This window comes from Elephantulus edwardii, unplaced genomic scaffold (assembly GCF_000299155.1).
Source record: "Elephantulus edwardii isolate Elephantulus edwardi_28Jun2011 unplaced genomic scaffold, EleEdw1.0 scaffold00007, whole genome shotgun sequence".
In the NCBI taxonomy this organism is placed as follows: Eukaryota; Metazoa; Chordata; class Mammalia; order Macroscelidea; family Macroscelididae; genus Elephantulus; species Elephantulus edwardii.
Genome location: NW_006399757.1, coordinates 8429723 through 8440663, shown reverse-complemented (window position 1 = coordinate 8440663; position 10941 = coordinate 8429723). Strand labels below are relative to the sequence as shown.

The following is a 10941-nucleotide window of genomic DNA, read 5'->3' as shown; positions in this document are numbered from 1 at the left end:
CGCTCCAGTGCAATCTTCAGATTAGACCTGGTAACAATCTTAAATTAAGACAGATCTGGGTTCAAATTTGATTATTCACAAGCTTGTGGCTGGCCTTAAACAAATTACATAAATGACCTAAGAGGCTCAGATGCAGCAATCATAAAACAGAGATTTAAAAATAAAAAAATAAATAATGGGGTTCTATAACCTCTAGCTCAGTAAAGGGTCATTATTAGGATTAAAGGGAATTGTGAGTGTAAAGGTAAAATAAGTAGGCATTTAATAAATAACCTTTCCTTTTTTCCTACCTACCAATTATCTGCTAATGTCAATAAAATACAAAGAAGTAATCAAAGACTAAGAAAAGTATAATTAGAATAGCAATATAGTCAGTCACAATATTATAAATCAGGCACATAAATGGTGACCACTATAAAACAGAATTATGAAAAATCAACCTTCCAGCATCTGTCTCCTTGAAAATTCCATCCTGATTGGGACACAGTTCACAGCTAGGGGAAACACCACATTTACAGGCATCACAAAACCATGGTTCAGTAGAGTTTTCAGAAGCTGAACTCATAATAGAGTCACTTTCTCCATCAACTCCGTAACAGCCTAAAATGAGAAAAAAAAAAGCATGATTAATATTTCTTTAACTCACATATAAAAGCAATAAAAATGTTAGAAAGTAAAACAAATTCTGAAAAACCAGTCTTTCATAAGAATGATATAAAATGTGTAGTATTAGTATAAAAGTTATCTTAAGTTAGCCTTCACTATACTTAAATGTGGACACAAAGTCTTGCAAATCATCAACAGGTGTGGGACTCGGGTAAAAGAGAGAGTACTTTCCACATTTTAGAGCAAGACCTGGTGAGAGCAAAACCCTGATAATAATGGTGGTGGAGAAATATTGGGAGACTGTGGTACTGCTGTGTAAAGACAGTGGTAAGGTAACTGAAGGAGAAGCTGACTTGTAACTGTAACTTGTGACCTTGCTGGATGATTGAGAAAACAAAAGGCTTCTTGAATTTTTGTTGCCAAACTAAAACCAGATTTTTACTAATTAGGACATTGTGTTTTGCTGTTAATTTGGCTTGGGACTGCTGGACTAAACTTGGACTTGTATTATGAGATATTCTTGGCATCTCCCACTCTCCAACCTCTTTCCCTAGTAAACCTCACTCTTGGTACCACAACTGTGAGTAAAGTCTTTAAGTCAACACCAAATATTGAACCCAATGATTGGTGGAAATAGGTATAGGAGCATAGAGGATGGAGTGTCTGACCTAGCAGCTATCGGTTTGCTTCTATGAGTATTATTATTGATAGGGTAAGTTCCGCTTTATAACATGGGCAGAAATCAGATTTGGCCACCCTCGTGTTATAGCTACTCCATTTACAAAAACAAAACACTAAAATGAAATAATCTAAAAATAAAAATATTTTTTCATTTGCCATGGTATATGCAATGAAATAAGTAAGATTTTTAAAATTCTATTTAGTCTTTAGTGCTTTTGGGAAAGCACAAATGAATGAATTACTGTTAACACCCTGCTGCACACTTTTAAATTGACAACCGTGCTTAAAAACACATTTATTTACCGTCATTTGTGGCAACGTGTTAAAAAGAAATCATATTCATGATTATAGGAAATTATCAAATTCTAAAAGCATCCCAAAGTCATTTCAACAAACTGATTATGGTTAGAAAATCACCATGAGAAACCCCTATCAGTGACTATTTTCTCAATGGGTTCACCATATAGGTAAGTTTAAATATATCCAATATGTTGCTGTTATTTGCTGTTGAGTTGGAAACTACCCATAGCTGACCCTCCAAAGGGTTTTCAAGGACAATATATTGCACAGGAGAAGACTGTCCATCCTTCCCCCCGGAGCAGCTGGTATATTCGAACCACATGCTTTTGAGGTTGCAGCTCAAGTTCTTACTACTAGGCCAACAGAACTCCTTCATATCCAGTACGTTGCACTGTGTTGTTGGGCGCCATACTCACACAGATGATGTAATTATCTGAACAGAGTTTACACTAACCAGAGAAGAAATTGTGCAATACAAACTGGAGAGTACCTTCTCACTACCACCAAAAAATTTTAAAAAGTGAATAAACAACTAAATCAGCCAAAGCACACAGGAAAAAAAATATATAGCATATATATATAAGTACACTGTATTTATAGACACACACACACATTACTGTTGTCAGTAAGTGCCAGTAAGTCGACTAAAACTTACAGTGAACCTGTAAACAACAGATCTGAACCATGTGCTATCTTGCACCATATTCACCACTGTCATCAACAAGCCCACTGTGGTAGTCATTTTGTCAGTGCACCTCAATGAGAGTCTTTCACTGATCTGCTACCTCTCTCTGTACAGTATCTTTCTCCAAAGACTGGTTCTTTAAAATAATGTGCCCAAAATAAGTGAGACAAAGATTCACCATCCTTGCCTCTAAGGAGTACTCTCTGAATAAACTTCCTCCAAGTCAAAATTTGTTCTTTTGGCAGTCATCCATGACCTATTCAATACACCACGCTAACATCTAATACAAGGCACTGGTTATTCTTCTGCCACTGTCCAACTTTCAGATGCATAGGAAGCAACTGAAAATACTATGGCCTGGATCAAGAACCACTTAGTTTATAAACCGTCATCCTTGCTCTTTAGAACTTTGGAAAGGTCCTTAACAGCAGATTTTCCCAATATAACACCTCTTTTGATTTCCTGACTGCTGCTACCATGGGTGCTGATTGTGGATCCAATGAAAAAGGAATTGTTGACAACTTCAATCTTTTCTACATCTACCATGATGTTCAGTGACTGAGGTAATCGGGATGGGTGTGTCAGAGGCAGTGACTGGCACAGGATAGAGCAGGGTTAGGGCCGTACACAGGGTCCCTATGAGTCAACAAAAACAACAACCACCATGATGTTGCTTATTGGCCCAGTGGTGAAGATCTTTGTTGTCTTGATATTGAGATGTAATCCACATTAAAGGTTGTAGTTTTTGATCCTCTGCTCCAAGTGCTTCTCCATCACTTTTCTTAAAGCAAAGCTGTGTCCTCTTGTGTAACAAAAGTTGCTGGTGAGTCTTCCTCCAATCTTGATGCCACATTCTTCTTTATATAATCCAGCTTCTTGAATTATTAGCTCAACAAATAAATAGGTACAGAGTAAGGATAAAACAATAACTCACAGATTTTCTGATTTTAAACCATGCTGCATTCTATTCTGTTTTGACAACTGCTTCTGGGCTTATGCTGAAGTTTTGCACAGACACAAATAAGTGTTCTGAGATTCCCATTCTTCTCAATGTTAGCCATAATTTGTTATGATCCAGACAGACTTTTCATAATCAATAAAAAAATACAAGTAAACATCTTTCTGGTATTCACTACTTTCAGCTAACGTCTATCTGACTTCAGCAGTGATATACTTTATATACTTTATGCCGTGGCCTCTTCTGAATCCAGCTTGAGTTTCTGACAGTTCTCGTCCAAGTACTGTGCCAATTGTTTTTTAATAATGTCCAGCAAAATTTTATCTGCACATGATACTAATGATATTCTTCAGTAATTTCACAGTCTGTTGAATCACTTCTTTTGGGAATGAGAACAAGTACGGATTTCTTCCAGTCAGTTGTCCAGCTAGCTCTCTTTCCCTTTTGTTGGCAGAGACTGGTGAGCACATTCAGGGATGCATCTATTTTCAGAAACACCGCCATTGATTCCTGGGCCTTTCCCCCCGCGCCCCAATCCTTTCAGTATACCTTGAGCTTCTTCCTTTAGTACAACTGTTTCTTGATCATATGCTACTTTCTGAAATGGTTCAGACTGACTAAACCTGTAGAAAGAGACAATGAAGATGCTCAAATTAGTAGTAAAACCAATCTAGGGGCTGACTCTGGAATAGATCATCAAGTACTCATATGCAAGTTCAAAGTAAAAGTGAAGAAAATTAAAACAGGGTCACAAGAACAACAATGCAACTGTGAGCTCATTTCAGTAAAATTAAAGAACATCTTAAGAATAGATTTGAAGCACTGAACACTAGATAAGGTTAACTAATAACTCTAGATTAGGTTAACTAATGATATAAAAAATATCATCCATGAAGAAAGCAAAAGGTCATTACAAAGAAAGATCAAAATAGACGTCAGAAGGGACTCTGAAACTTGCATTGGAACAAAAAGAAGTCAAAATAAAAGGAAGGAATGATGAGGTAACAGATTCTTGTGAGGTACACAAAATTTCAAAAGGCAACTGGAGAAGACAAAGTGTTCTAGTGAAATGTGCAAAGAGAAAGCCAAAAGGGAAGAACATGTTCAGCATTTCTCAAGCTGAAAGAACTCAAGGGTAAATCTAAGTTATCAGTTGCAACACTGAAGATTCTATAGGCAAAATATTTAATGCTGCATGGATAGAAAAAATGACGGATGGAACACACAGTCACTATCCTAAAAAGAACTGGTCGACACTGAACCATTTCAGAAAACAGTATATAATTAAGAACAATTTTCAACAATCAACATTAATTTACTATGTATCAATAATTAATGTCAACGGTGATGTCTATTTTATTCATCTAAGTACTCAATATATTTTAAAAATAACCTATTTTAACCCTAATAATAGAAAGGAAATGAAAGTGTTGGTCTGCTACTATAGCTTACGATGGAGAAGGAAATCTTTGTGCAACCTACTATCTTCTTTTGGAATCTACAAATAAATCAAGACTAAGACCAGACGTGACTACTTGGTTCTCAGGCAAGATAAAATGGAGGCTGACTCCCTTTCTGGGAGCTTCTTAATACAAATAAACTCCATAGCAGTTGGTGGTCTGTGAACACATCCTTTTCATCTTGTCCTGAGCACATTCCCTAAAACTTTATCTAAGTTGTGCTATTCAGCACCTGCAAACCCAACTTCTATATCTGTTCCCATTGGGGAGTAACCAAGGTCCTTCTCCTGAAGCCCAATAGGGGTGCACGGCATTTTGTGGGGGGGGGAAAACTCACTGGCCATATAAAGAACCAACATTCACTACTGAGTTGACCTTGATGTCTTTTTCCATATGAATAAAGAGTTTTCTATCCAATGCCTGTGAGGATTTTTGACCCCTACACGGGTAAACCACTGAATGAGTTATTATTTTCCATAGGCCTCCTAACCTGGTAACAGGTGTCACTATTTGTTCAACAAATTGCCTTAAATTTACTCCATAATTATTGTTCACTGGCTGCTAACCAAAGGTTGGCAGCACAAACTCACAGGAAAAAAATGGGCAGCTTGTTCTCATAAAGATTTACAGCCTAGAAAACCAGAGAGAGAGCTGCTCTGGTTGGAACTGACTTCTAAGTAGTAGATTTGGTTTGGCTCTATTGTGCTAATCAAATATTTCAACATATTACAGATAAATTTTGTCTCCCAGTCAAGATGCTGAAATCCTAACCCCTGTATCTGTCAACAGAATCCTGTTTGGAAAGTTCTCTTATGTTAAAGGCTAGGTTATACCTAGCCATAACTCCTAGAAATAAACCAGTCTGAACTATGTCTTATATTTATTTTTTTTTACTGTATTATTTTTACATGTACCATCAAATCAGATCTGACTCGTACAGGAGGAGATTGCCCCCTCCTTCTCCAGCAGAGCATCTGGTGGATTTGAACCACGTATCTCTGGGATTGCAGTGCAGCGTCTTGCCACTAGGCCACCAGAGCTCCCTTGAACTATGTCTTATAAAAAGGGGGAAATACCAGAAAAAGTATTAGAGGGAAGGTGCAACATGAGGATTCCTCTACAAACAAAGGAATGCTAGAAACATGTGGTGAGGTAGCCGAAATCCCACCCTCACCCCACACATCCTCATCCCTCTGCTTCCAACATCTCCCACCCCTCTTGGATCCTTATACATTTATTCTACAATCCCACCCTCGTTGTTCCGTTCCTCTTTAAATTCTGTTTTTTAAGAACTTACCATTCATTCATGACAAATACCTGTACTATCTTTCCCCTATCCTTGGAAGCACAAAGTTTAAGCCACCTTCATGTTACATACTTTGGGCATGCATGGTACAACAGATTGTCCCAATGACTTTTCTAACCTATAGCATTACTATGTAGTGAAATCCTAATAACGGTTCTAGTGATGTAAACTCCATGAAGTTGGTGATTCATCTCAACATTTGTACGAAGAGAGCACATCTACTTTGTTGTTGTTGTTGTTATGTCGCATCGAGTCGCTTGTGACTCATAGCAACCCCACATACAAGAGCTCTAAATGCCTTTCTATCCTGTGCCAACCTAGCCATCTCAAACGCACTCATTCCCATCACTCCAGACACAGAATCGATCCCTCTCATCAAAGGTCTTCCTCTCTGTCGCCGCCCCTCCACTCTACCAAACATGATGTCCCTCTCCAAGGACCAGTCCCTCCCTGCAACATGCCCAAAGTATGTCAAACAAAGCCTCAGAATCCTTGACTCCAAGGAGCATTCTGGCTTCACCCTCTCCAAGACAAACCTGTTTGTTCTCCTAGCAGTCCATGGTATATTCAACACTCTTCTCCAGCACCACAGCTCAAAGGCATCAATTCTCCTTTTATCATGCCTATTCACTGTCCAACTCTCTGATGCATAGCACGTAATTGTGAAGACTATAGCCTGGATCAGGCGCACCTTAGTCTCCAGCCTGACGTCACTGCTCTTCAGTACTCTTGAGAGGTCCCTCAAAGCTGACTTTCCCAGTGCAATTCGTCTCTAGATTTCCTGGCTGCTGTTACCAAGCAATCAAGAGACATCTCCCTTAGGATCTGGTAAACTCTGAGCTGCGAACCATTCCAGACTTCGCTGAATATATCTCTTCATTTGTAACCTTTTCACTATGACAGTACTGTAACTATTGTGTTTTGGGTGAATTCTCTGAGCCTTTCTAGTGAATTATAGAATGCAAAGAAGTAGTAGGAATCAATAGTTAAGATGTGGCAAAGTTTTGGAGACCTCAGCTTACAGCTGACATGCTTAGAAGGTAATGGGAAATCTCTGAACTTCAAGTCGACATGTCAGAAATGATGGTACCACAGAAACACCCAAAATTACACTTTGTATCTTAATTCTTATACAAGACTGTCTTTCAACTTGGGAGAACTGCCTAGCTCCTAAGTTAGAATCAAAGAAAGAAATACTGATTTGCTTAGTGGATGTCAGAATTGACTGAAATAGCTTATCTGAGTAACATTATTACACACATGAAAGGAAAAAAATATTATGAAATGTATTTACAATTACTTAGGGTTGTATAAATTGTGTAGGATAATGCAAATGAGTGTTATTTCCTCCTATTAATTTCATCAAAGGACATTAGCAGACCTGCAATTTTCTATTTCTAGCTCTGTAAATGTGGACAAATTATATCTCTGAGGCTTTGAAATATGTACAATATGGGTTAAATATCTTCTATATGACTGACTGTATGCATATTCATACACACAATACATGAGGGCACCGCTATGTATAATTGTTTGACATTCTCAAACACCTCTCAGGATTGGATTTGAGAGTTTGAAGGGTAAGGATGATAGTCTAGTGAGACAACAACGTTAGTGAGTATAATACAGCTCATAAAGTTAATGGGCGTGAGCCTGGTGGAGATTGTGAGGAAAGTACAGAATAGAGAAAAGTTTTGATCTGTTATCCACAGGGTTGTTATGTGTCAAAGAGATCAGAAATAATGCAAGCAGTCACCCAGTGATAAAAATGTAATCATTCTTAATTGACAAAAGGATACAAAGTGCAAATTTCCATAATTGTGATAACTAAAAACTGTCAATTGTTTGCAGTACTTTATTACATTGGGTGTGTTATCTTTCCTGAGCTGGCAATTAGTTACTGAATGAATACATTAGACTCTTAGCTGTTAACTGGGAATTTAGATAGCTTGCATTTTAATTCTTTGGTTCTTTGTTATTTCTATTGTCCCATGTTGTTGTTATGTGATGTCAAGTCAATTGCAACTCTTAGCAACTCTATGTACAGTAGCCCTAAACCCTGCTCTATCCTGTGCCAATCGTATTATCTCTGACACATCTACTCCCATTACCCCAGTCACTGAATCAATCCATCTCATTGAGTGCTCTTGCGCTGTACCTCCACCCTCCCAAGCATGACGTCCCTCTCCAAGAACTGGTCCCTCCACGCAACATGTCCAATGTAGGTCAGATGAAGCTTCAGAATCCTTGCCTCCAAGGAGTTCCCTGGTTTCACCTCCAGAAAATCCTGTTTTGTTCTCCTAGCAGTCCATGGTTGATTCAATACTTTTCTCCAGTACCACAGCTCAGAGGCATCAATTTGCCTTCTATCATCCCTAGTCATTGTCCAGCTCCCTGATACATAGCAAGTAACTGCAAAGACTATGGCCTGGATCAAGTGCACCTTAGTCTCCAGAATGACATCATTGCCTCTCAGTACTTTGGAGAAGTCTCCGACAGTACACTTTCCCAATGCAATTCATCTTTTATTTTCCTGGTTGCTGGTACCAAGAGTCTATCCCACCTGAATTTCAAAACTACCTCAGGTACAGGTTTGAGACTGTGAACACTAAGGAATAAAGACCAGATGAACTATGAAAGGATATCAAGAATATAATCCAGGAAGAATGTGGCAGGTCATTTTGAAGACAGAGGAGGAAGAAAAGACCAAGATGGTGTCAGAAGAAACTCTGAATATTGCACTAGAACACCAAGAAGCCAAAGCAAAGGGGGAAAATCAAGATACTAAGGAGCTGAACAGAAGGTTTCGAAGGGCAGCGAGGAAAGACAAAGTAATGTATAATAATTAAAAAAGCAAAGAGCTGGAGTAAGAACATCAAAGGAGCTACACTTGCTCAGCATTCCTTAAGCTCAAGAAACTGAAGAACAAATTCAAGCCTTGAAATGCAATACTTAAGGATGTGGTGGGCAGAATACTGAGTGATCTGGGAAACATTAAAAAAAGATGGAAAGAGTATATAGAGTCATTGTACCAAAAGGAATTGGTGGATACAGAAGAATTTCATGAAACAACATATGAGCAAGAGCCTGTGTGAAGGAAAAAATTCAAACTGCTCTGAAAGAATTGGCAAAAAACTAGGCCCCAGGAATTGACAGTATACCAATTGATATATTTCAACAAAACAGATGCTGCCCTGGATGTGCTTACCAAGTTGTGCCAAGAAATCTGAAGGACAATCACCTGGCCAACTTACAGGAAGAGATTGATCCAAAGCATTATTTTAATAAATGTTATAATACCAAACTTAAAAAAAAAAAGTAATCATTGTCACTGAGGAATCTATGTAAAACTGATGAATGAGAAAGTACACATTTGTGTAAACCATCACCAAAAATACAATATTATTTTAAAAAATCTATCTTAATTACTGCTCAGTGTTTTTAAAAAATTTAAGTATAAAAAAGGTGCCAGTGAAACAATACTTTTTCCATACCTGTCACACTAGAACTTTGATTTATAACATTCACTGGAAAAAATATTCATGAATAACATTCTTGTTTATGAGAAAAGAACTATCTACAACATACAAACATGCATAGTAACTTTAGCAAACATAACCAAAAGCACATATTATTAATTTGCTCATAAGGATATATATTGTCCATATACTAAGAAATAAAAATTATCTCAATCAAGGTGATGAATAGACTGAAAAATAAGCAAAAAAGGAGGAAACAGCTCTTAGCAGAGGTTAGCACAGTTAACATATAAAAACTAAACCTAAGGGCAATTGCTAGTAAGTGGACTGTCTTAATGCTCTGTCATATATAGTGATATATACCTGACAACCTTTTTCAGACATGCCACAATCAGTATATCAGGTTAACTGACATCTCAGTTAGGGGTGCCCTACTATTATGAGTCCAGTTACCAGATCTTGGAACAGAAGTATTTATAATAAATGACAGATTGCAGACTTAACAGATTTCAAAAAGAAAAGCTATTTCTTTCTATCTAGACAAAATGAGTACTCTGAAATGTAATTATATGGTTATAAATTTAATAAGCATCATTTGCATATCTTTAGCAGATAAAGTATTTTATTCATTTTAAAATTTTTTAAAGTTATAATTACTTAAGAGAAACTTTTTTTAAGAAAAGATACAGAAAATGTATCAAAACACTATGATTTTCTGATTATTACGACTACTGTGTTGTTGTTATTGTTAGGTGCTGTCAAGTACAACTCTCATAAGCAACCCTATAAACAACAGATCTGAACCCTGACTTGCATTTTTCAGTTTTAAAATCATATAGTAAGTGAAAAAATTACTTCCTCATTTTCATCCAACACTAATTTATTATTTCTATCTTCTATATCTAGTTGTTGTTTTTGCTGTTGTTGTTGAGTACCACTGAGTCAGAAACAATCCATAGCTAACCCTCCAGTATGTTTTCAGAGGCAGTTAAAAGCACTGGAGGAGACTGCCCATCCTTCTCCTATGGAGCAACTGATGGAATTGAATCACATGCCATTAGAACTGCAGTGCAGTTTATTACCGCTAGGCCATGAGAGCTCCCTTCTATCTAGACGTCTCAAAATGATGCAGAGAAATGAAAATAACCATCATCTTCATTATCATTTACATTTTAATGAAAATGTTGTGTTGTTATGTGCCATCGAGTCGTCTGCAACTCATACTGACCCTATGTACAAGAGCTCTAAACACTGTTGTATCCTGTGCCAACCTAGCCATCTCAAACACACTCATTCCCACCACTCCAATCACATCCTCTCCTACAACGTCCCTCCACTCTGCCAAACATGATGTCCCTCTCCAAGGACCAGTCCCTCCTTGCAACATGCCCAAAGTATGTCAAACAAAGCCTCAGAATCCTTGACTCCAAGGAGCATTCCGACTTCACTCTCTCCAGGACAAACCT

The 10941-nt window shown here is 37.6% G+C and overlaps 1 protein-coding gene across 1 annotated transcript in view; it reads right to left on the bottom strand.

Moving 5' to 3' along the window:
* The window catches only part of PHF14 (PHD finger protein 14), a 125325-nt gene that overhangs the window by 83159 nt on the left and 31225 nt on the right, over positions 1–10941 (bottom strand). The window contains exon 4 of the mRNA XM_006880243.1: positions 441–600. Coding sequence (XP_006880305.1) covers positions 441–600 — 160 coding nt within the window. The remainder of the gene's footprint in view (positions 1–440; positions 601–10941) is intronic.